Source organism: Nycticebus coucang, chromosome 8, assembly GCF_027406575.1.
Source record: "Nycticebus coucang isolate mNycCou1 chromosome 8, mNycCou1.pri, whole genome shotgun sequence".
NCBI classification, from domain to species: domain Eukaryota; kingdom Metazoa; phylum Chordata; class Mammalia; order Primates; family Lorisidae; genus Nycticebus; species Nycticebus coucang.
In genome coordinates, this window is record NC_069787.1 from 769372 (window position 1) to 796373 (window position 27002).

Below are 27002 nucleotides of genomic sequence, written 5' to 3' on the forward strand. Positions count from 1 at the left end.
AAAGCTGGGATTAAACAGTTGAGTGGCTGGGCCTCCTGTGCATATGTGTGCATGAAGGCACGTTTTAGATGAAGGGAGTGGAGCCCTCACAGTTATAACCTGTCTAGATGAACTGGCACTATGATGTCAGTGACTTTCCATCAGCATAGGCCACAATCCCAAGAACTAGGCACACCTCTAAAACAGGACCTAATTCTTGTCCTCTGAGAACTTGTAGAAAAGTGGTTAAGGCACAGAAGACCAGGAAGCAGAGACTGACATCCTGACCCTACAATTTACTAGTTATGTGACCTTGGAAAATTACTGCATCTAAGAAGAATACTCTAACTGGGTGTTGTCATGACTATGTAAATCCTTGTAGATAGAGCACACAGCACAGTGCTGGCACCTGGGCTGTTAGTGAGGGCTGACTGTAGTTGTTACTGATTGACTGCTTCAGCATTCTTTTTTTTTTTTTTTTTTGTGGTTTTTGGCCGGGGCTAGGTTTGAACCCGCCACCTCCGGCATATGGGACCGGCGCCCTACTCCTTGAGCCACAGGCGCCGCCCTGCTTCAGCATTCTTGGGGAGACTGGCCTCTGTATGGCAAAGGACCCAGTGAGTTGGCTTAGGGGGCCCAGTGTTAGCCATAGTTGGAGGTTTCCCCTTCCAGTAGCTCAGCTTGCTGAGTGTTCCACAGCTTTGGATTAAGATGAACATTCTAAGAAGAAGGCCTCTGCAAGAATAACTGACCTCAGCCCGTTGCCCTTTTTGGTACTTCTGAACATTTAAAAAATGTTAAAGAAATGTATACTGATGAAGATTTACAAAATTTATGAAAGGAAAAATCTGCAATAGATGCATTACCTCAAGACAGCCACTGTTAATATTTTGGAGCGTTTCTTTTACATGTCTTCTTTCCCTCAGTTTAGGATTATTTTTTAAAATTCATATGATTTTATATCTTGCTATTTTTGCTTATCATATTATTTTTCATTAGTTATGACTGCTTTATAAACATTTTTATTGCTGACAGTATTGTTTATTTGTTCTCAAGTTTTTGATTCAACCTATAGAAAAATCAAAGTGTTTTCTAATTATGATGTAATATATCATTATATGATTATACCATATTTTCTTTAATTGACCTTGATTGTTGGTCTTACAGGTTACTTGCATTTTTTCCCACTTTAATAAATAATACTGCTGAGATCACCTTAGTACTAATCACTTTTTTTATCTTTGTAGGGTTATTTTACTAAGTAGAATGCCCAGAAATAGGCCAGAGGGCATGAACCCATGCAGAGGGCTGCCGTGTAAAACCTTCACACTGTCCAGTGGAAGCAGGGTGCCACTGGGGCCTCCCACCCTGCTCAGGCCCTTTAAAGGAGGGGCTTGTGTGGCCTGAGCCGTGCCCCAGGAATCTCTCATTGGCATGTGGCTGCCTGACTCCCCACCTGGTGGCCAGAGCTTCCGTTTCTGATCTGTGTTATCCTGGATGAGTGTGTTGGTCTCCCCTTGTCTTGGGAGATGTCACTGCACCTGACCTCAGGGGTGACATGGTGGGGCATGTGGTTTCACAGCACCCACTCCTTTCGTGGCAGGCTAGTGGATGGCCCACAAATCACAAATCCCAGTCCTGCTTGGTGACTGAAGTGAATGTGCAAACCGGGTCCTGGCTGTGCACTGCAAGTCATGCTGTCTGTGTCTCTTTCTCCTCGCCCCTCTTCTATATAGGTACAAACAGGAGCATGTCACAGTCCAGGATGAACTGTTCCATGTGGCAAAGAAGGAAAGAGAATCTGCCACCAAGCACTCAAAGGCATCTCTGCCTCATGGGGAGGGCAGTTTCGAGCCTGAGAAGCAGCAGTCAGCCCATCTGGTGAGTGTAGACTGCAGGAATGGACACTGTGTGCTTGTTGCTGTGCACAGGGAGGCAGATGGGCTTGGAGCCTGGTTGTCTGAAGCCCTGGTGGCTCAGGCTGCCTGTCAGATGTGCTCAGTGTCACCTACGTGGAAAGAGTGCCTTTGTAGGGGCCAGGAAGTGGGGTTCTTGTAGCCCTGGCTCAGTCTCTGATTTGCTTTGTTGCCTTTGGCATGGCTTTTCAGTCTTTGGGCCATAGGCTTATATAGTAGGGGCTGGATCTGTGATGGTCCCATTCAGCTCTGAAACTTCACAGGTGTAAGGGGCTGTGTGCTAGGAGTGTATGGGAGATGACTGAGGCCAGGTGTCATGTTGTGAAAGAGATGGGGAGCATAATACTCCAGAGTTACACAGGCTGAGTGCAAACCCTACCCACTACTGTGGGCACCTCCTCTGTGAGCCTTGCTTGATCCTGACGTTCACGGGAAGGATTGTCCAAGGGAATCATGGGAGATAATGTCTGCCCAGCGTTAGCACATGCCCCACAGATCAGAAAGTACGTGATTATTATTAACACATTCATCAAGGTTCTTTCTGCTTTAGTGCAGTATTGGTTTTGCAGTAGAAGTCTGGAAGTGCCCCAGGGTTGACTAATTCAGTGGCTCATTGGCGTCCTCAGGTACCTGGAATTTCTGCCCCTTCCACTCTGCCATCCTCAGTGTGCCAGTGTATCCTCAGGCCCGCTGTCCACATGGGTAAATGGTGGCTGCTATTGCCCCATGGGTCAAATGCAGATGGTACTGTACTTAGCAGAAGGAGAGGTCTCATGTTGGCCCGTGTGTCTATCAGCAAGGACCTTTTGTGGAAGTTCCCAGCAGAATTCCTCTTACATCACGTTGGACGAACTGCTCTGTAGCTAAGCCAGCCCTCCACTGGCAGCAGACAGCAAGAAGGGCTCCACTGGCTGCAGTGAGGGCACCTTTCTAGTCATGTGTGGGAGATTGGGCAGATGGGGAAGGACAGTGAAGAAGGAGGAGGGAGGGATGGCTGTTGGCAGTGTCTACTAATGTCTGCTCATGAGGCCACGTGGTCTGAGAGCAGGAGCAGCCTTGCCAGAGCTGCTTTAGGTAGTAGCCTAGCCCTGCGTCGGGTGAGTCCAAGACCACGTGGTTTGGTCTTTTGGGGCTGTGCTCTCTAGGAGGGGAAGGTGGACAGGCTGGCTGAGTGTAGGCCTTTGTTTACTGATTGGCTTATCACACAGATGTTCAAAGCACTCGGCAGGCAGTTAAGGATGCTGGTTGAACTAGGCCCTCTGGGAAACACAGTCAGTCTAGGATCCCAGCTCTCAAGAACTTTTAGTCTATGAGGTGACAGACTTAAACCAAGAACTTTGAAAAGGGTCAACTTGGTTACCGTTAAGTGTTAGATGGGGTAACAGTGACATGATGTGGAGATCCAAAGAGCATGGTGTAAGCTGCTAGGATCAGAGATGGCACTTGACCTTAGTGTGGTGTCAGAGAGGTGATAGGGTGAATTCAGAGGAGAAGAGGTTTGAAGCTAAGTAATAGGAGGCCTTGGATGCCTTCCACAAGTAGTGCTCAGTGCTCCAAAACAAATGAGGACTCCTGAGGTTTGCAAGGCTGGGAATGCTAGTGGTGTCCTGGGGAGAAATCAGCTGATATAGGGGCCAGGACATGGTCTCACCCCTCTGTAGGCTGCCTAAGTAAAAAAGACCCTTATCCCAGAGATGAAGGGTTAATTAATATGGACTGAGCAGGAAAAGTTGGCCACCTGGGACAGTCATCCAGCAGTGGAAAGTCACAGCCTGCAGGTGTGGTATCTCTTCCTTCTCACCTGGAATGTGTTAATTACAGTGAAGGGGAATTCACAGCTTCCCTTCCCTCCTCCGCCCCCCAGGAGAAGGCTAGGCTCCACCCCCTCACAACTGTCCCTGGGGAAGAACTCGTGTGTAGTTTGCTTTTAAATGAAGGGTGACTTTAGATAAAGAAAGTACATTCTTACTTGATTTTTTTCCTCCAGATCTCTAGAAGGATGTTATAATTCACTTCGCTGAACCAGAGTTCCTAGGGAATAGTGGAGCAAGTTACTTCTTTCCTTTTGAAAATACTAAACTACTTTTGTGGGCATTCCCAGTTTTTGATAGCTCAACATCTATTTCTCCATGTAGTTGGTATTTCAGTTTTCTTTTGGGAGCTTTTCTGTTTCCTGTTGTGTGTAGTCTTGGTGGGATTATATTTCATGCCCAGCTTCCTCTGTGGAAACTGCATCTGGGCACGGTTCCTTCAGCCAGCCAGACTTCTCTGCAGAATTTTGGTTTTGAGTGAGTACAGAGGAAGGGTGGGTGGCCCGGGTGGAGTTACTCATTGCAGCTCAAGTGTTCTGATCAGGCCCGTCATGCAGTGAGGTTATGTCTTTTGCTATCTCTTACCCTTCCAGGCTACCATTGGTTTTTCTCTGGTCCTCCTGCCTTCTTGAGGTTTGGGGTCATCTGCTGGTAGTCTGCTCGTCGACTCTCCTTCGCTGAGGTAGAGTCTGGTTTGCACTGCTTGATGGAGATGATTTTGAAGGTGTGCCACATCAAGTATTCAGTACAGACGGAGACAAGAAGATGGTGCCAGGCTAAGTGCTGAGCAGATGCTACAGCCGTCAGGTCTGAAGAAGGGGTTCCCTTTGGTTGCTGTCCTGGCGAGTGGTTCAATGGAGATGATTCCAAAACTGTATTTTGGAGTATTTATTTATTTTTTTATTAAGTCAAATACACATAGATCATGAATACGTTCATGCATATGTGGGGTACAATGTACTGATTTTTTTGTTTAATACACTCTGACGTGGGTAGATCAAACCAATCAACATAGCTTTCACCTCATTTACTTGATTATTGTGCCAAAACATCTATGTTCTACCCTTGACAGATTTGACTTGTACCCTTGTCCTATGCTCCATAGGTGTGGTCCCGCCTTTTACCCTCCCTCTGTCAAACCTCCCCCTTCCTACTCCATTTCTCTATTTTGGAGTATTTCAATAAGAAAAGGAAGGTAGAGAGAAGAGCCTGAACAGAAGTGTGGAGACCTTTCTCTCCTGAGCTGGTTTACCCTGTGCAAGTGTTGAAAGAGTCAGTAGGGTGGCAGGCTGCTGGTAGAGCCCCGAAAGGCCTAGTAGTCTGGAGGTGTTTGGATCATTGCCCATCCTCCCAGCCGCAGGGGCAGGTTGGTTCATGAGCTAGACCTGGCGTGGGCGCGGGCAAAGCGAGCTGGCGCCTGCTCCTCAGTGCCTTCTCTGAGCGCTGTCTCCAAGCTGCACCCCTGTGGATGGACCTGTGGCCTCATCTGTAGGGTTCCTTCTGAGTGTACTCAGGGGTAACGTGTTCTTCTACTCTTTCTGTTTGCCTCTGACTTTTTCTAATATTGATTTTTTTAGTCCTCTTCTGCATGAGGGAATGATTTAGCTTGTTATTGGGAAAAGTTCATAAAACTAATGACAAAGAGGGGAATAATTTTTATAACCTACTTGTGATGACGAAAGTGCCATCATTTCGCACCTCGTGCAGCCGTGATTGAGGGTGAAGACCATGCCATGGTTGTCACTGGCACCTGCATGAGGTATATTTCCCTCTGAATTGTGGAGGAAATGTTCTAGGTAAAAATAAAAAGAATACAGTGCTTTGTTGATCTGTGTCTTCTGACGGTAGGGCTTTAAAAATCCAGTGGATGAAGCAATGAACTCATGGCAGACATTACTTTAGGGGAGAATAAGATTTACGATCTTAAGATTTTGCCTTCTTAATGCATGTTATTGGACATAGGAAATTATAGAACACTTGATAGAAAGCAAGGCTTTCATTTCTTTTTTGGTGAGTGATTCTTTTATTATTTTACATATATATTCTCTCTGTGCCGATTGTATATTAGACACTGGGTTAGTTTCCTAGTAAATGGAAATGAATGAGATTACAGCTCCTGTCCTTGAGAAGACAAGCTCATTAGGAGAGGTAAGCAGTCTCAGAAGTGACAATAGGTTGCTGTCCCAGGGGGACAGAAAGGTGCTAGAGGAGCAAGGAGGCAGGGCCACTTAACTCTTCCTCATGGGGTGGGCAAGGCTCTGAGAGGAGGTAACACATGAACTAGATCTTGAAGAATGAGTACAAGTTTTCCAGTGAGCTGGAAGGATGCTGCAGATAAAAGGCAGCCTGAGCGGAGCAGGTATGGGGAGAGTGTGAGGTCTGTGTATGGAGAGGAGGGGAATGGCAGGGAGGCCAGAGAGGGTAGTATAGGTGCTGGTCTATCATCGGAAGTCCGATGGGGAAGCTTTGGGGAGTGGCTTTCCAACTCCTCAAAGAGACAACCGAGGTGAATGAGCCTCTCTGTTACTCAACGTTGAACACTAGGAAAAGTCTTCAGTGGCAAATCCAGAAGTTGGGACCAAATCCTTCCAATGGAGACAAGGCAATAAGTCCCTGGATGTGCCCAGTCTGACCTAAGAGTTCCGTCAGCAGAGCAGCTGTTCTGTCCCCCTCTCTAGTTGGCAGAGGACTTTAGATCTATTTTTGTTCCATTCTCTTCATTGCTCGAGTGTTCCAGAAAGCTACCACCTTAGCTATATGAGCTGTATACAGTCGGCCCTCTCTCTCTGCAGGCTTCTGCATCTGTAGGTTCTACCAACTGTGGACTGAAATCTGTAGGTACGGAGGCCGACTGTACTATGTCATTTTATATAAGGGACTCAAGCATCCACCGATTTTGGTGTTCGTGGAGGGTCCTAGGGACCAGTTCCCCTCTGGGGGATAGAGAGAGTTGACTGTATCATAATTTTAAGAAAATTTGTGGTTTAAAGATTTGAAATAAAATTTTCTAAAATTATGAGCAAGGTGGAGGATTAATTTTGTTCTTATTACAGTTGCCTTTCTTCCTGGTACCTGTCTTCTACATTTGTGTGGTCTTTTTCCTCAGATTATAAATGCAGAATAATAGCTGTGGTGTGAATGGTTATTAAATGGTAGATCCCAAGTTGGTGAGGCTGTGGGAATCCAGCTGCTCTGAAGTCCACTGTCCAGCAGTCCCTTATCTTCTCCTGGAGGGCTCGTTGCCGCACCCTCATTGCTAATAGTTGGAAGCATGTACTCATAACAGCTTCCTTTACAGTGGGTGCCAATTCAAAGATCTGACCTTTTCAAATAGTAGAACAAAACAAAGCAAATTTAAAGAGCCTTTCATTGTGGTTTTATATCTGGGAGTCAACTAAAAAGAAGTGTGACACCTAGTTGGAGACTTACGGACTTCAGGTTTAATTTTCTTAGAATGAGGGAGAGAGTGGACTGTGGTAACTCCAGTCTCAGTCTCTAGGCACACTGCTGGACTTGATGTCTGGGTGGAACTTGTCGGCGAGGCTGTTTGAGAACTTTGACCTGGGAATCTGGTGGCCTTGTTCTTATGTCCTCAATTTCTATAGAGATCTATATTGTTAGTACCCAGACAGCTGGCAAAGGTATACACTTGGAAACAAAAATCATAACATCCACAGCCTCCTTTCGTTGACCTTTTATTTTCCTTGGGATGTGAAGGGTACTTTAAAGTGATGACAATAAAAGGGAAGAGATTGTAGCTTTTTTTGAGACAGTCTCTGTCACCCAGGTTAGAGTGCTGTGGTGTGAGCCTAGCTCACAGCAACCTCAGACTCCTGGCTTCAAGCATCTTGCTTGAGTGTCTCGATTAGCTTGGGCTACAGGCTACCTTCCCCCCCCATCCCCTGTTGGGCTTGGTCCTTAGATTAGATTATAGGTTAACAGACTTTTTTGTGAAGAGCCAGACAGTAAATATTTTAGGCTTTGCAGGCCACATATGTGTTTGCCACATATTATTTGTGTTTTTACAACTCTAAAAAATATAAAAACATATAAAAATATAAAAAACGTTCTTAGGAGTGGCACCTGTGGCTCAAAGGAGTAGGGCACCCGCCCCATATGCTGGAGGTGGCAGGTTCAAATCCAGCCCCGGCCAAAAACTGAGAGGAAAACAAAACAAAACAAAAAAACCAAACAAACAAAAAAAAACATTCTTTGTTTAGAGGTCATACCAAAAGAGGCTAAGGGCTGAATTTGACTGGTAGGCAGAAAGAAAAAACTCCTGGAGTAAACCCTTGGGACTAGACTGTGCAGCTCCAGAGATTGTAGCATTTTTTTGGTTTGTGACAGAGTCTGAATAGAGTGCTATGGCATCAGTGCAGCTCACAGCAACCTCAAACTCCTGGGTTCAAGCAGTCCTCTTGCCTCAGCCTCCTGAGTAGCTGTAACTGTGTGCCCACCACAATGCCTGGCTAATTTTTCTGTTTTTAGTAGTGATGGGGTCTCGGTCTTGCTCAGGTGGTCTTGAACTCCTGAACTCAAGGGATCCTTCCACCTTGGCCTCCCAGCATACTAGGATTACAGGCATGAGCCGCCATGCTGGCCCAGAGATTACAGTGTTTTAAGTCTCTGAGTACCTAGGTGTCTCAAGAGTTAGGGGTGGAGGCATTGATGTTGGTCACAATTTCTTGGTGCTTCTTATTCCTTGTGAGAGGTTTTATGTCTTGGTATCTGACAGCCTCAGTCTTCTGATCTATAACATGAGGAGTTTTCTGGAGACAGCCCACTGAGCTATATGGGAAAAGTCATGAACTTCTACTTTAAATCCTGATTCATTTTTTGTTTGACATTTTTATACTTTCCATTTCTCTGCTGAAATTTCCCATCTTTTTTACTCATTGCCCACCTTTTTCTGTAAATCTTCTAAACACATTTATCATAGTTATTCTGAAATCTTTACTTGATAATTCTGTTGCCTGGGTTATCTGTGGGTTTGGTTCTATTGACTTATTTCCTCTCTTGATAAGAGATCACATTTTCTTGCACCTTTATGTGTCTTGTATTTTTTTTTTATTAAATCATAGCTGTGTGCATAAATGCGATCATGGGGTACCATACACTGGTTTTATAGACCATTTGACACATTTTCATCACACTGGTTAGCATAGCCTTCCTGGCATTTTCTTAGTTATTGTGTTAAGACATTTATATTCTACATTTACTAAGTTTCGCATGTACCCTTGTAAGATGCACCGCAGGTATAATCCCACCAAATTACCCTCCCTCTGCCTATCCTCCACCCTCCCTCCCCTCTCTCTCCCCCTTCCCCATATTCTTAGGTTATAACTGGGTTATAGCTTTCATACAAAAGCCATAAATTAGTTTCATAGTAGGATTGAGTACATTGGATACTTTTTCTTCCATTCTTGAGATACTTTACTATGAAGAATATGTTCCAGCTCCATCCATGTAAACACGAAAGAGGTAAAATCTCCATCTTTCTTTAAGGCTGCATAATATTCCACAGTGTACATATACCACAATTTTTTAATCCATTCGTGGATCGATGGGCACTTGGGCTTTTTCCATGAATTAACAATTATGAATTGTGCTGCAATAGACATTCTGGTACAAATATCTTTGTTATAATGTGATTTTTGGTCTTCAGGGTATATACCTAGTAGAGGAATTATAGGATTGAATGGCAGATCTATTTTTAGATCTCTAAGTGTTCTCCAAACATCTTCCAAAAGGAATGTATTAATTTGCATTCCCACCAGCAGTGTAGAAGTGTTCCCTTTTCTCCACATCCACGCCAACATCTCTGATCTTGGGATTTTGTGATATAGGCTAATCTTACTGGAGTGAGATGATATCTCAAAGTAGTTTTGATTTGCATTTCTCTGATGATTAAGGATGATGAGCATTTTTTCATATGTCTGTAGGCCATGCACCTGTCTTCTTCAGAGAAGTTTCTCTTCAAGTCACTTGTTCTTTTCTTGCTTATACATTTGAGTTCTCTGTGGATTCTGGTTATTAAACCTTTGTCGGAGACATAACCCGTAAATATCTTCTCCCATTATGAGGGCTGTCTGCAAGCTTTACTTACTATGTTCTTGGCTATGCAGAAGCTTTTAAGTTTGATCAGGTCCCAGTAGTTTTTTTTTTGAAGTTGTTTCAATTGCCCGGGGGTTCCTCCCAATAAAATATTCGCCCAGACCGATTTCTTCAAGAGTTTTCTGTGCACTCTCTTCTAGTGTTTTTATAGTTTCATTACTTAAGTTTAAATCTTTTATTCAGTGAGAATCAATTTTTGTTAATGGTGAAAGGTGGGGGTCCTTTTTCAGTCTTCTACAGGTCGCCAGCCAGTTCACTCAGCACCATTTGTTAAATAGAAAGTCTTTCCCCCACTGGATATTTTTGATGGGCTTGTCAAAGATCAAATGACAATAAGTAGCTGGGTTCATCTCTTGGTTCTCTATTCTGTTCCATAAATCTAACTCTCTGTTTTTGTGCCAGTACCATGCCATTTTGACCACTATAGATTTATAGTATAGGCTGAAGTCTGGTAATGTGATACCTCCTGATTTATTCTTTTTTTATTTTTCTTTTTTTTTTTTTTTTTTTTAATTTTTTTATTAAATCATAACTGTATACAATGATATGATTATGGGGCATCATACACTCACTTCATAAACCATTTGACACATTTTTATCACAGTGGTTAACATAGCCTTTCCGGCGTTATCTCAGTTACTGTGCCAAAACATTTATATTCTACATTTACCAAGTTTCGCAAATACCCCTGTAATATGCACCACAGGTGTGATCCCACTGATTCCCCTCCCTCTACCCACCCCCCCCTTTCCCACTTCCCCCTGTTGTTAAGTTGTAGCTGGGTTATAGTTTTCATGTGAGAGTCCCAAATTAGTTTCACAGTAGGGCTGTGTACATTGGGTATTTTTTCTTCCATTCTTGGGATACTTTACTAAGAAGAATATGTTCCAGCTCCATCCATGTAAACATGAAAGAGGTAAAGTCTCCATCTTTCTTTAAGGCTGCATAGTATTCCATGGTATACATATACCACAATTTATTAATCCATTCGTGGATCGATGGGCACTTCGGCTTTTTCCATGACTTAGCAATTATGAATTGGGCTGCAATAAACATTCTGGTACAAATATCTTTGTTATGTTGTGATTTTTGGTCTTCTGGGTATATGCCCAGCAGAGGAATTACAGGATTGAATGGCAGATCTATTTTTAGATCTCTGAGTGTTCTCCATATATCTTTCCAAAAGGAATGTATTAATTTGCATTCCCACCAGCAGTGCAGAAGTGTTCCCTTTTCTCCGCATCCACGCCAACATCTCTGGTCTAGAGATTTTGTGATATAGGCTAGTCTCATTGGAGTTAGATGATATCTCAAAGTAGTTTTGATTTGCATTTCTCTGATGATTAAAGATGATGAGCATTTTTTCATATGTCTGAAGGCCGTGCGCCTGTCTTCTTCAGAGAAGTTTCTCTTCAAATCCCTTGCCCATCCTGCGATGGGATCCCTTGTTTTTTTCTTGCTGATGCGTTTGAGTTCTCTGTGGATTCTGGTTATTAAACCTTTGTCAGAGTTATACCCTGCAAATATCTTCTCCCATTCTGAGGGCTGTCTGCTTGCTCTGCTTACTGTGTTCTTAGCTGTGCAGAAGCTTTTTAGTTTGATCAAGTCCCAGTAGTGTATTTTTGAAGCTGCTTCAATTGCCCGGGGGGTTCTCCTCATGAAATACTCACCCAGACCAATTTCTTCAAGGGTTTTCCCTGCATTCTCCTCTAGTATTTTTATAGTTTCATGTCTTAAGTTTAAATCTTTAATCCAATGAGAGTCTATCTTAGTTAATCTGATTTATTCTTATTTCTGAGTAATGTATTTGCTATTCGAGGTTTTTTCCTGATACCATATGAAACAAAGTACTATTTTTTCAAGTTCTTTAATTTATGACAATGGTACTTTAATATGGATTTCATTAAATCTGTAGATTGCTTTTGGTATGGACATTTTAACAATGTTGATTCTTCCCAGCCATGAGTGTGGTATGTTTTTTCCATTTGTTAACCTCTTTAGCTATTTCTTTCCTCGGAGTTTCATAGTTCTCTTTATAGAGATCTTTCACATCCTTTGTTAGGTAAATTCCTAGATATTTCATCTTGTTTGGCACTATTGTAAAAGGAATAGAGTCCTTTACCTTTTTCAGCTTGACTATTGTTGGCATATATAAAAGCTACTGACTTGGGTGGTGCCTGTGGCTCATGGGAGTAGGGCACTGGCCCCATATACCAGAGGTGGCTGGTTCAAACCCAGCCCCGGCCAAAAACTGCAAAAAAATAAAAATAATACATAAATAAATAAATAAATAAATAAAGCTACTGACTTGTAAGTATTCATTTTGTATCCTGAGATGCTGCTGTATTCCTTGATTACTTATAAGAGTTTTGAAGTTGAGTCCCTGGGATTTTCCAGGTATAGGATCATATCAGTGAAGAGTACGAGTTTGATCTCCTCTGACCCTATTTGGATACACTTGATCGCCTTCTCTTGCCTGATTGTGATGGCTAAGACTTCCATTACTATGTTGAATAGCAGTGGAAACAGTGGGCATCCTTGCCTTGTTCCTGATCTGAGTGGAAATGTTTTCAATTTAACTTCATTCAATTATGTTGGCTGTGGGTTTGCTGTAAAGGGCCTCTACCAATTTAAGAAATGTCCCTTCTATGCCTGTTCTCTTAAGTGTTCTGAACATGAAAGGATGCTGTGTATTATAAAAGGCTTTTTCTGCGTCAATTGAGAGAATCATACAGTCTTTGTTTTTTACTTTATTGATGTGATGTATTATATTTTGAACTAACCCTGTAACCATGGAATAAAACCAACTTGATCATGGTATATAATTTTTTTGATGTGTTGTTGAATTCTGTTTGCTAAAATCTTATTGAATATTTTCAATTGATATTCATTAATGGTATTGATTTATAATTTTCTTTGTTTGTTGGGTCCTTTCCTAGTTTGGGTATCAGGGTGATATTTGCTTCAAAGAATGTGTTGAGAAGTATTCCTTCTTTTTCTATACTTTAGAAAAGGTGTAACATAGGTATTAGTTCATTTTGAAAGGTTTGATAGAATTCAGTTCATTTTGAAAGGTTTGATAGAATTCAGATGTGAACCCATTTGCTCCTGGACTTTTCTTTTTTGGGATATTTCATATTGTTGATGCTATTTTAGTGATTGATATAGGTTTATTCAAGATTTCTAATTCTTTCTAGTTGAGTCTAAGAAGATGGCATGCTTCCAGGTATTGGTCCATTTCCTTCAGATTTCCATATTTCTGGGAATTGAGATTTTTTTAGTAATCAGCGAGGATTTTTTGAATTTCTGAAGTATCTGTTGTTATTTCTCCTTTATCATTTCTGATAAGACGATATCAGAGATTTTACTTTTCTATTTCTGGTTAGGTTGGCCAAAGGTTTATCAATTTTGTTAATATTTTCAAAAAACCAACTTTTTGTTTCATTGGTCTTCTGAATGATTCTTTTGTTTTCAATTTCATTTAATTCTGCCCTAATTTGGTTACTTCTTTTCTTTTGCTGAGTTTGGGGTTGGAATTTTCTTCCTTTTCCATTTGCTTGAGATGATCCACTAAGTTGTTGGGTTCCTTTCTTTCTGTTTTCTTCATGAAGGCTTCTAATGCTATAAATTTACCTCATAGGGATTTTTTTTTTTTTGCAGTATCCCACAGGTTTTGATAATTTGTTTCTTCATTATAATTTTGTTCCAAAAATTAGATGATTTCCTTCTTAATCTTGTCTTTGACCCAGCTATCATTCAGCCTGTGATTATTTAGTTTCCTTGACTTTGAGTATGAAGATTCCTGTTGCTGTTGAGTTCAACTTTTATTCCATGGTGGTCTGAGAAGATACAAGGAATAATTTCTAAACTTTTAAATTTGGTGAGGTTAGACTTGTGTCCTAGGATATGATCTATTTTGGAGGATGACTGATGGGCTGATGAGAAGAATGTACATTCAGTTTTATTAGGGTGAAATGTTTTGTAGCAGTCTGTAAAGTCCATTTTTTCTATGGTCCGGGTTAAGTCTAACATTTCTTTGTTTAGTTTCTTCTCGGAGGATCTATCCAAAACTGTCAAAGGGGTGTTAAAATCTCCAACTATTATAGTGCAGGGGGATATTAAGTTGTTTATATCCATTAGGGTCTGCTTTATGAATTGAGGAGCATTCTGGTAGGGTGCATAAATGTTAATTATCAAAATCTCTTTATGTTGGGTTTTTCCCTGGAGAGATAGGTAGTAACCTTCCTTATCTTTCTTTATCTTTGTTGGTTTAAAGCCATTGTATCTGCTACTAAAATTTCAACCCCTGCTTTTTTCTGGTTTTCATTTCCCTGTGTTATACAACTCATCCCTTCATCCTGAGTCTATTTTTATCCTGTAAGGTAAGGTGAGATTCTTGTATACAGCAGATACCTGGTCTGAGTTTATGTATCCAGTCAGCCAGCTTGTGCCTCTTTAGAGGACAATTTAAACCATTCACATTAATCAAGAGAAGTGGTAAGCCTGGTTGTGTTTTGGGTGTCATGATTTTTGGATGTCCAGTGGATATTTTTAATCCTTTCACTACTGTGGAAGTTGGGTTTTGTTCAAAAATTTCTGGGTGAGTTTATTTTGGAGGTAGAGCATCGCACTGGTTGTTGTGGAGGATGGGTCTGAGAATATCCTGGAGAGCTGGTTTAGTTATGGCAAATTTCTTCAACATGTTTATGTCATTAAAGCATTTGGTTTCTCCATCACAAATGAAACTCAGTTTAGCTGGATATAGGATCCTGGGCTGGAAGTTTTTTTTTTTTTTTTGGAGATTTAAGGTCAATGAGCATCCTCTTCTGGCTTGAAACGTTTCTGCTGAGAGATCTGCAGTCATTCTGATACTTCTCCCTTTGTAGGTGATGCTTTTCTTATGCCTGGATGCTTGCAGAATTTTCTCCTTTGTCTTAACTTTGGCAGAGTTAATCACAGTGTATCTAGGAGATGCTTTATTTGGATGGAGTCTTGCTGGGGTTCTGAAACTGTCTGCTATCTGAAGTTCTGTATCTCTTGCAATGCTTGGAAAATTCTCCTCCAGGACCTCTTGGAGTAGAGCATCTGTACCTCTAGGTCCATCTTCTTCTCCTTCAGGAATTCCTATAAGACGAATGTTTGATCTTTCGGGATGATCCCACAACTCTCTCAGGGAATGATCAGTTTTTGCTCTTCATTTGTCTGTCTCTTTGAGTGTTTGGGAATGTTCAAAATCTTTGTCTTCAGTTTCAGAGATCCTTTCTTCTGCCTGGTCAACTCTATTACTGAGGGATTCTGCTGTATTTTGGAGTTTCTCAACTAACTTTTTCATTTACTTGAGCTCTGCTATCTCTTATTATGTGCATATATTTGGTGACTTTGTATTCATTAATTTTTTGAGACAACTTGAGAACTACTCTTGGAATTCATTTTCTGTCTTTCCTTCTATTTATCATATGTGCCATCCATATTCTGAATTCGATTTCTGACATTGCTGCCATGTGTCTGTGCATGGCATCTTCACTTGTATCTCCTTTGTCATTTCTTGGGGGTTGATCTACTCTGGTGATTCATGTTGCCAGAGTTCTTCTGTTGGGTCTGTACCATGTTTATTTTCCACCTTTTGGTTATTAGAACTGGTAGGGTAAGATTGAATTGGGGTTCCCAGGTAGTAGAGATAGCCCCTTACCAAAGTGCTAGGCTTTGTAATTGTGGCTTATCTCCTACAACCTTACAAAGGCCCCTTTCAAAGTTTTGGTGGGAGATTCTGAGGACCTACTTTGTGAGATAGCGCAAGCTAGCTCTGTTTCGATATCAGCCAACCTCTACTGTATCCTCAGAAGCCACGGTATTAGGTTTAAATCTCGACTGTGAAGAGATACAAACAGCTGCGGGGCCCAGCCCCCACCCTTCAGTTCTGTTCCGCTACAGAACTTTGAAGGTCAACCTCACAATGTCTCTGAGTGGACAGTCCCGGACACCGGTTCCAATTAAATTCTCTCAGGCAGTGCAAACCCTGCTCAACAGAGAGGGGTTCAAGGGTCTCCAACAGCACAACTGGAGCCAGGGATCTACACTCCCACCCACCAGACACAGTCCACACTGTTGTCTGCTTCCCTGCTCACAGGCCCAGTTGGAGCCAGGGGCCATGCCCCCGCCCACTGGTCTCAGCCAGCAAGCTAGCCTCTGCTTGCCGGACCAGCTGGAGTCGGGACCATGCCCCTGCCTGCCAGCCTCAGTCCACTGCCTGGCAAGTCTCTATTCACAGACTCTGTTGGAGTCAGGGCACTGGCCCCGCACTCGGTCTCAGTCCACACCCAGCTAGCCTCTGCTTGTCGGACCAGCTGGAGTTAGGGGACCACACCCTCGCCTGCCAGCCTCAGTCCACTTCCTGGCAAGCCTGGGCTCACAGGCTCTATTGGAGTCAAGGTACTGGCCCTACCCTCCAGTCTCAGTCCACACCCAGCTAGCCTCTGATTGCTGCACCAGTTGGCATCAGGGGACTACGCCCCTGCCACAGCCTCAGTCCACTGCTTGGCAAGCCTCTGTTCACAGGCTCTATTCGATTCAGGGTACTGCACCCGCCCGCAGGTCTCAGTCCTCACTTGGTAAGCCTCTGCTCATCAGCCCTGCTGGAGACAGGGGACCACACCCTTGCACTCAGGTCTCAGTCCATGCCTAGCAAGCCTCTGCTCACAGGCCCAGCAGGGGCTGGGGACCAGCCCTGTCTGCCGAACTCAGTGCACACGGGGCAACCACTCTCCCACTGTGGGTGCCATCAGAGCTGGGGGTTCTGCACCCCATCCTGCCACACACAGCCCGAACTGAGGGTCAGCACCACCACTGGCCTGGCATAGTCATAACCAGGGGGCTGCTCCTCCTCCTGATGAGTGTCCCTTTCTTCCCACACCCTCTTTCTTCCCCATTAGTCACAGATTCCATCCTGAAGGGTGGTGGTGCACACTATGCCCAGATCTCTCAGGACAAGACCAAACACTCTGTGCTCTGCAGGGGGCAGAACTTCAGACCGCTATGTAAGGGGGAAGGTTGGACTGGGAGTTTGGACTTGTGGGGGAAAATACCTGTTCAATTTTATGCCTTGTGGGGTGGTGTCTAGGTTCATAAGTGGGACCTCCCTAGAGAAACAGACCTGGAGTTTAGTGGTTCTCTCCAGTGAGGTAAAAGGAGAGTTTATGTTCCCTGTTTGCCCGCAGATAGCCTGAGACAGGCCTCCTGCTTGGGGGAGGGGTCTTCTGTCCTCTAGTGATAGGCTTTGTCCCTGAAATTTGTTTTCTTGAATGCTCTTCCTTGGAGTTAACAGCTTGCTGAACTTCTTTCTTGGCTCAGCTCCCTACCTTTGGCTTCATAGAGTCCGATTCCGTCCAGTTTTTCTTCCTCTGCTCAGGAGCCTCTGCTGAGGATTGCTTCCAGTCAGCCATCTTCTCAGAATTCCTCTCCTTGTCATAACTTTAAAGCACCCTTCACACTCTAAGGAAAACGAAAAGGCCAAAATAATAGGACTGATCTCACACCCTCTGTGAATGTCAGGCCTCTGTGGCTGACAGAGATAGGAGTCTGTACCAGCTGGGTAGGAAAGGATATAGCCTGCAGTTGACCATCTACATACCCTGTTTGCATTCACATTTGCTCAAAGAGCAAGGGTTAGCTGATCATATCATTTTAGAGAATTGGAATTATTAGTTGGAAGGGGCACTATGAGGCCTCCTGAGTTCCCACTTAACCTAGATTTGGTGTTTACATGTTGTGACATGTTATGGAGAAAGGAAAACTGTAGATAAGCTTACATGAAAATGAAATCAATTATATTTTAGTTGATTATACACCAGAAAAGAAGTTTGGTTTATTTATCTCATATTTTATCCAAACTGAGGGTTGAGGGAGCTTATAAAAACCAGACAGAGCATCCAGTCATAGAACTGAGAATCTAACATGAGAGTCCAGGGATGGGCTTCAGTTCATCAGGACTGGAGGGATGAAGTCTGCCTTGGCTAAGTTGTGCAGACTGATGAAGGGAGCAAGTCTGTGTACAATGCCTGGTGTATAGGCACTCACTAGAACAGAAGTGTTATCCTGGAGTGGTGTAATGGACAGAACATGGCCTGTGAGGCACACCTCTGGGCCCCGGTGGCCTCTGTCATGGGTTCCTCATGTTTCTACCACATGTCCTTATCTCTGCGGTGGGGACAGTGGTACTATGCACTACAGAGAGAGCTGTGTGTCCACGACACACAGTTTATGTGAGCCGATTATCAAAGCAGAGCAGTTTTTTTTTTTTTTCCAGGGTATAGAAAGAGGCAAGAAACAAGTGAGATTCAGGTAGCTTCTGATTAGGAGACTAAAGTACTCTGAGATGAGATCCTAGACATACCTTGCTAAGGGCCAGATTTTGGGGAGCTTCCAGATAAGGCGTGCATTTCAGCCTTTCTGTTGAAGAAGGACTATTTGACCTGTGTGATCTGGGTCTTGGTTCACCTCACTGCCTCGCTTCTCGACCTGGCTGTGCATCAGAATCATCTTGGAACTTGTTAAAAATGAGGAAAATTGGAGCTTCTGCCAGAAATGCCTGGATTAGACTCTTTAATGCTGTGAACATGGAATCTGTATTTTAATAGCCCCCTTGTGGTTCTGGAACAGCAAGCCCATGCTGGCTCTTGGACTGCTGCTGGAGCCATTGATCTCAGAGTGGTTCTTGGCCCTTGTTGTCTCTTGGACACCCCAACATGTGGAGTGCTCCACTAGGAATGCTGCTCCCCACAGTCTTCAGGGCAGGGGTCTCTGGTATTTGAGAAAATGTGCCACGTGACTCTGATGATCCTCCCCACCCGCCCCGTGTTGTACCTTGTACCTCCCCTCCCCGATGCAGCTCCTGCCTCCAGGAATGGCTTTGTAAGGCTTACTGACCTCAAAGAGATGCTAGGCAAGAGAGTCAGCTATTTGTGTTACCAGTTCCAATGAGAGGCCCAGGCAGGCTGGGTGCAGCGTTTTAGGGGATGGTGGTGAGACATTTGTTCCAGACTCCAGAGGGATGACTATAGAGTGCAACTGACACAAGGTGGGCATCACTGGACTCTCACAGGAACTCGACTTGGGTGAGAGCTCAGAGCCTCAGCTTTTAGCTCAGTATAATATTGGAGGCATGTACAGGAACAAACATAAACCTTCTCAAGGGCTGTGGAATTCGTGGGAGGGGTGCTGGTGGTCTAGTCACTTCGTAGGTCACTGGGCTGTTCACCCAGGTGGGTACAACAGACCTGTGGGTTGAGCTCTCAGGTTCAGACTTGCTAGGCTCTTGTTTCTTGTCCACTTCAGGAGGTGCATTTTCATTGTGTCCTTGGTGCTATAGTTTGAATTTAATCCCCAATGTGGCAGAATTGAGAGGTGGGGCCTTTAAGAGGTAACTGGGTCAGTAGGGCCCTGCCTCGTGAGTGGATTAATCCATTCCTGAGTTAGGGAGAAACAGACAAGGGGGTCATTGTGGGAGTGGGGGCTTTATATGAAGAGGAAGAGAGACCTGAGCTTGCACACTCAGCCCTTTGCTATGTGATGCCCGGGCTGCCTCAGGACCCTGCAGCATCCCCACCAGCAAGAGGGCTCTCACCAGATATAGACCCTTGGCCTTAGACTTCTTGGCCTCCAGAACTATAAGAAATAAATTCAGTTTCTTTATAAATTAACAAGTTTCAGATGTTCTAAAGCAACAGAAAATGGACTAAGATGCTTAGGATGAAAGAAGTCCTGTTGTCCCGTAGCCGTGTCATGCATTCTTGACCTCCAGGTGGGAGGTAGGCAGCCTGGTAGTGGGGATGGGGACGGGAACTAGGGTATTAGGGTTGGTGGAGAGTTGCCCGAGGTAGGGGTGCATCTGGACAAGGTGGCCAACATGGCGAGGAGAAGGTGAATGGCAGTCTCTAGTTGTTTTGAATCCTAGTAGGCAAGGGGGAGCTTGTGGGTTCCTGCTTTTTAAAGAAACCTATTGCTCTGTGGACTGTTCAGATTCAATTGTGGGGATTTCAGAGTCTGATTGTTCCTGAATAGCTCTGTTATGGGAAAGGGAAGTCCAGTGTTTTTGAGTAGTAAAAAATAAGCATGTACTATGCTTTATTTATGAAGCTGGAATTACAAGTAGGTTTCACAGCCTATTTTATGAGAATTTTGTGGATCTTGCCTCCTCACTAAATCACAGGTCAGCACGTGCCTTTAGTTTTCCTTGCTCTGGCTATGGTGGCTCAGGTGACCTCTGCTGTGTGCTGACAGAAGCTGTGAATCTGCAATAGCTGCTAACTTTGTTAGGCAAATGGCTGATTGGCTTCCACTCTTGGTGTCATTGTTTCTTTTTTTTTTTTTTTTTTTTTTCTTTTTTTTTTTTATTGTTGGGGATTCATTGAGGGTACAATAAGCCAGTTACACTGATTGCAATTGCTAGGTAAAGTCCCTCTTGCAATCATGTCCTGCCCCCATAAAGTGTGACACACACTAAGGCCCCACCCCACTCCCTCCCTCTCTCTTTCTGCTTCCCCCCCCATAACCTTAATTGTCATTAATTGTCCTCATATCAAGATTGAGTACATAGGATTCATGCTTCTCCATTCTTGTGATGCTTTACTAAGAATAATGTCTTCCACGTCCATCCAGGTTAATACGAAGGATGTAAAGTCTCCATTTTTTTTAATGGCTGAATAGTATTCCATGGTATACATATACCACAGCTTGTTAATCCATTCCTGGGTTGGTGGGCATTTAGGCTGTTTCCACATTTTGGCGATTGTAAATTGAGCTGCAATAAACAGTCTAGTACAAGTGTCCTTATGATAAAAGGATTTTTTTCCTTCTGGGTAGATGCCCAGTAATGGGATTGCAGGATCGAATGGGAGGTCTAGGTTGAGTGCTTTGAGGTTTCTCCATACTTCCTTCCAGAAAGGTTGTACTAGTTTGCAGTCCCACCAGCAGTGTAAAAGTGTTCCCTTCTCTCCACATCCACGCCAGCATCTGCAGTTTTGAGATTTTGTGATGTGGGCCATTCTCTCTGGGGTTAGATGATATCTCAGGGATGTTTTGATTTGCATTTCTCTAATATACAGAGATGATGAACATTTTTTCATGTGTTTGTTAGCCATTCGTCTGTCGTCTTTAGAGAAAGTTCTATTCATGTCTCTTGCCCATTGATATAAGGGATTGTTGGCTTTTTTCATGTGGATTAATTTGAGTTCTCTATAGATCCTGGTTATCAAGCTTTTGTCTGATTGAAAATATGCAAATATCCTTTCCCATTGTGTGGGTTGTCTCTTTGCTTTGGTTATCGTCACCTTAGCTGTACAGAAGCTTTTCAGTTTAATGAAGTCCCATTTGTTTATTTTTGTTGTTGTTGCAATTGCCATGGCAGTCTTCTTCATGAAGTCTTCCCCCAGGCCAATATCTTCCAGTGTTTTTCCTATGCTTTCTTTGAGGATTTTTATTGTTTCGTGCCTTAAATTTAAGTCCTTTATCCATCTTGAATCAATTTTTGTGAGTGGGGAAAGGTGTGGGTCCAGTTTCAGTCTTTTACACGCAGACATCCAATTCTCCCAACACCATTTATTGAATAGGGAGTCTTTCCCCCAAGGTAAGTTCTTGTTTGGTTTATCGAAGATTAGGTGGTTGTAAGATGTTAGTTTCATTTCTTGGTGTTCAATTCGATTCCAAGTGTCTATGTCTCTGTTTTTGTGCCAGTACCAAGCTGTCTTGAGCACTATGGCTTTGTAGTACAGACTAAAATCTGGTATGCTGATGCCCCCAGCTTTATTTTTGTTACTAAGAACTGCCTTAGCTATACGGGGTTTTTTCCGGTTCCATACAAAACGCAGAATCATTTTTTCCAAATCTTGAAAATACGATGTAGGTACTTTGATAGGAATGGCATTGAATAGGTAGATTGCTTTGGGAAGTATAGACATTTTAACAATGTTGATTCTTCCCATCCATGAGCATGGTATGTTCTTCCATTTGTTAATATCCTCTGCTATTTCCTTTCTGAGGAGTTCATAGTTTTCTTTATAGAGGTCCTTCACCTCCTTCGTTAGGTATATTCCTAGGTATTTGATTTTCTTTGAGACTATGGTGAAGGGAGTTGTGTCCTTAATTAGCTTCTCATCTTGACTGTTATTGGTGTACACAAAGGCTACTGACTTGTGGACATTGATTTTATATCCTGAAACATTACTGTATTTTTTGATGACTTCTAGGAGTCTTGTGGTTGAGTCTTTGGGGTTCTCTAAGTATAAGATCATGTCGTCAGCAAAGAGGGAGAGTTTGACCTCCTCTGCTCCCATTTGGATTCCCTTTATTTCCTTGTCTTGCCTAATTGTATTGGCTAGAACTTCCAGCACTATGTTGAATAGTAAAGGTGACAGAGGACAACCTTGTCTGGTTCCAGTTCTAAGAGGAAAAGCTTTCAGTTTTACTCCATTCAGTAAAATATTGGCTGTGGGTTTGTCATAGATAGCTTCAATCAGTTTTAGAAATGTGCCACCTATGCCTATACTCTTCAGTGTTCTAATTAGAAAAGGATGCTGGATTTTATCAAATGCTTTTTCTGCATCTATTGAGAGGATCATGTGATCTTTATTTTTGCTTCTGTTAATATGGTGGATAACGTTTATGGACTTGCGTATGTTGAACCAGCCTTGCATCCCTGGGATGAAGCCTGCTTGATCATGATGAATGACTTTTTTGATGATAAGCTGTAATCTATTGGCTAGGATTTTGTTGAGAATTTTTCCATCTATATTCATGAGTGAGATTGGTCTGAAATTCTCCTTTTTGTTAGGGTCTTTTCCTGGTTTTGGTATCAGGGTGATGTTTGCTTCATAGAATGTGTTGGGGAAGATTCCTTCTTCCTCAATTTTTTGGAATAATTTCTGCAGTACAGGAATAAGCTCTTCCTTGAAGGTTTGATAGAATTCTGGAGTGAAGCCATCTGGACCAGGGCATTTTTTAGTTGGAAGCTTTTTTATTGTTTCTTTGATCTCAGTGCTTGAAATTGGTCTGTTCAGGAGGTCTATTTCTTCCTGGCCAAGTCTAGGGAGAGGGTGTGATTCCAAATATTGATCCATTTCCTTCACATTGTCAAATTTCTGGGCATACAGTTTCTGGTAGTATTCAGAGATGATCTCTTGTATCTCTGTGGGATCAGTTGTTATTTCCCCTTTATCATTTCTGATTGAGGTTACTAGAGATTTTACTTTTCTATTTCTAGTTAGTCTGGCCAATGGTTTATCTATTTTATTTATTTTTTCAAAAAACCAACTCCTTGTTTCATTAATTTTCTGAATGATTCTTTTGTTTTCAATTTCATTGATCTCTGATTTGATTTTGGAGATTTCTTTTCTTCTACTGAGTTTAGGCTTAGATTGTTCTTCTTTTTCCAATTCCATAAGGTCTCTTGTGAGATTGTTGATGTGCTCTCTGTCTGTTTTTCGAATGTAGGCATCTAAAGCAATGAATTTTCCTCTCAAAACTGCTTTTGCAGTATCCCACAGGTTTTGGTAGCTTGTGTCTTCATTGTTGTTATGCTTAAGGAAGTTAGTGATTTCCTGTTTGATTTCTTCCTTCACCCATCTGTTATTCAACAGAAGATTGTTTAATTTCCATGCCTTTGGATGGGGTCGAGCATTTTTGTTAGAGTTGAGTTCCACCTTTAGTGCCTTATGGTCTGAAAAGATACAAGGTAAAATTTCAATTCTTTTGATTCTGTTGATATTTGTTTTGTGTCCCAGGATATGATCAATTTTGGAGAATGTTCCATGGGGTGATGAGAAGAATGTATATTCTTTATCTTTGGGGTGGAGTGTTCTATATGCGTCTATCAAGCATAATTGTTCTAGGGTCTCATTTAAATCTCTTATATCTTTGTTTAATTTCTGATTAGAGGATCTGTCCAGGTCTGTAAGAGGTGTGTTAAAGTCCCCTGTTATGATGGTATTATCAGATATCATATTGCTCAGACTGAGTAAGGTCTGTTTCAAGAATCTGGGAGCATTTAAATTTGGTGCATAGATATTTAGAATTGAAATGTCTTCTTGTTGTAGTTTTCCCTTGACCAATATAAAGTGACCATCTTTGTCTTTTTTGACTTTAGTTGCTTTAAATCCACATGTATCTGAAAATAAGATTGCAACTCCTCTTTTCTTCTGAATTCCATTTGCCTGAAAAATTGTCTTCCAACCCTTGACTCGGAGCTTTAATTTGTCTTTTGAAGCCAGGTGTGTTTCTTGCAGACAGCAAATGGATGGCTTGTGTTTTTTAATCCAGTCAGCCAATCTATGTCTCTTCAGTGGGGAATTCAAGCCATTAACATTTATGGAGATAATTGATAAGTGTGGTAGTATTCTATTCGTCTTATTTGGTGAGAGTCCATTGCTTAGTTTTATCTTTTGCATCAGTGTGGAGGTTAGGTTCTGTCCTTTGATTTCTGAGTTCTTACTTTGCTGCTGATCCATTGTGGTGGTCAGTGTGCAGAACAGGTTGAAGTATTCCCTGTAGAGCTGGTCTTGTTGTGGCGAATTTCCTCAATGTTTGTATATCCGTAAATGATTTGATTTCTCCATCAATTTTGAAGCTTAGCTTAGCAGGGTACAGAATTCTGGGCTGAAAATTGTTCTGTTTAAGTAGATTAAAGGTAGATGACCATTGTCTTCTTGCTTGGAAAGTTTCATTAGAGAAGTCTGAGGTCACTCTGATGGATTTGCCCCTGTAGGTCAACTGGCGCTTACTCCTGGCAGCTTGCAGAATCTTTTCTTTTGTCTTGACTTTGGACAGGTTCATCACAATGTGTCTTGGAGAAGCTCGGTTAGAGTTGAGGCGACCTGGGGTCCGATAGCCCTCTGAAAGCAGTGTGTCAGAATCTTTGGTGATGTTTGGGAAATTTTCTTTTATAATATTCTCTAGTATGGCTTCCATTCCTCTGGGGCATTCTTCTTCCCCTTCTGGAATTCCTATAACTCGTATGTTGGAACGTTTCATAAAGTCCCATAATTCTGACAGTGAACGTTCTGCTTTCTCTCTCTTCTTTTCTGCCTCTTTTACTATCTGAGTTATCTCAAAAACTTTGTCTTCTACCTCTGAAATTCTTTCTTCTGCATGGTCTAACCTGTTGCTGATACTTTCCATTGCATCTTTAAGTTCCCTGATTGACTGTTTCATTTCCTTCAGCTCTGCTATATCCTTTTTATATTCTTCATATCGTTCATCTCTGATTTGATTCTGTTTTTGGATTTCCTTTTGGTTATTTTCCACTTTATTAGCAGTTTCCTTCATTGTTTCCATCATTTCTTTCATTGTTTTCAACATGTGTATTCTAAATTCCCTTTCTGTCATTCCTAACATTTCTGTATAGGTGGAATCCTCTGCAGTAGCTACCTCATGGTCCCTTGGCGGGGTTGTTCTGGACTGGTTCTTCATGTTGCCTATAGTTTTCTGCTGATTCTTCCTCATGAGTGATTTCTTTTATCTGTTTCCTTGCCCTAATTTTCCTTTCACTTCCTCTTGCTCTTTAAGTTCTTGTGCCTGTGGACTAAGGGTTACAGGACCAGAAAGGTGAGAAGGTTGAAGAGCAAAAAAGGGATGAAAGAAAGGATGACCGAGTGATAAGAAAAAAAAGAAAGATAGAGAAAGGAGAGGGGGTAGGGATAAGGAATATTGACAAAAAGAAGAGAGGCACAGAAAGAGGGAGACAGGGCAATATAGGTGTACAGTAGGGTACTTTGACACAACCTTAAAAAACCCCACCTTCTGGGGGTTGGGTGCCCAGTTGGGTGGTTCCCTTGAGGTCAGCAGCTCTTTGCTAACCTGGTCAGACACAGTACCCCACCTCCACCAAGTAGAGAGGAAAGACAAAAATGCTATAAATCAAACCAAAACAAGCAAACAGAAAACTTTATGGCGATAAAATTGGGTGAAAAACCAAGTGATAGCGGTAGAAACACTAGCAAAAATGAAGTTGTAGTTATTAAAAAAGGCAGCAATGGGAAATTATAATTAAACTAGAAAAATTGAGAAAGAAAAAGGGATCTGTATGGAAAAGATTGAAATTAAGAAACAAAAGAACATCAACAACGTCAAAATAAACAAACAAAAAAACCCAACCAAACAAAAAAAAAAAGAAAAAAAAATACACAACCAAAAACAAAGCAGTTTGTATATGTTGTTGAATATTGTCTGGGCAACACGTGGTCTTTTGGGGTATGAGATGTTAGTCACAGTTCTGATACGACTGGAGGCTGCTGATTTCTCAAACCCCAGCAGGTAGACACCCTAAATCTCTCTTCAGCCCACTTAAAAGGCACTTTGAACTTGTAAACTTGCTGAGCAGAAGCTTTCCCAGCTTTCTCGCTGGAATCACTGCTGAAGTGGCTATCCACTTACTCAGTGTGCCAAAACCGGTCTCACTCTGCCCCTGAGGGTTAGGGCTGCAAGGCGGCTCAGACCCCACCCTTAGGCTACTTGGTTGCTGGGTTACCAGCTCCCACCCGTTTCTAGCTCTGCTACCCTGAGGGCGGAGCTTGCCGGGGCAGATCACTGACAATGGATCCGTGTGACCCACCGCCAAACACTATTAGCTCCGTCTGGCTCAGCGGCTCAGACTGGGGCCCTAGACAACGGCCAAAGTTCTCCGCACTCCCACTCAGGCCTTCCCCAAGGCAGTTCAACTCAGTGCCAAGTCCAAGGACATCAAAAGAGTTCACAGGTAAGGCCTTTCTGGTTTGCAGTCTCGCTGCTACTGAACTTACAGTTGTGGGCGGGTTTAGACGGGTTGAACACACGCGACCACTTGCCGGTTTTCCACTGTTTAGTCCTCCTCTTGGGGTCCAGAAGTCTCTCGCTGACTCGTATCCTCATAGGAGTGATGATAGGCAGTTCCCACCAGCCAGAGATGCCTGGAGTCCTATCTCCCCAGACTCTCGGTGCCCAGATGCAAGGAAGCTGTTACTCGGCTGCCATCTTGCTCCGCCCCCCGGTGTCATTGTTTCTAATTAGCAGATCACATGTCTAGGAAAATGTCTGTTAGCACTAGGGATGACTAAAGAGGCCGACAGCTGTGGCTGGGAGCTGAAGAGAACTGTGAAGGAGTGTCTTCTCTAGCCTCTTGAGGAACGAGGCTACCAACCTCAGCCATGGGGCCCACGGG

General features: G+C 42.8%; 1 protein-coding gene across 4 annotated transcripts in view; it reads left to right on the forward strand.

Annotated features, from left to right (window-relative positions):
- CHCHD6 (coiled-coil-helix-coiled-coil-helix domain containing 6) overlaps window positions 1-27002 on the forward strand; it is a 311456-nt gene that overhangs the window by 18298 nt on the left and 266156 nt on the right. For all 4 annotated transcript variants that reach the window (XM_053599513.1, XM_053599515.1, XM_053599514.1 and 1 more), the window contains exon 4: window positions 1716-1860. In XM_053599513.1, coding sequence (XP_053455488.1) covers window positions 1716-1860 — 145 coding nt within the window. The remainder of the gene's footprint in view (window positions 1-1715; window positions 1861-27002) is intronic.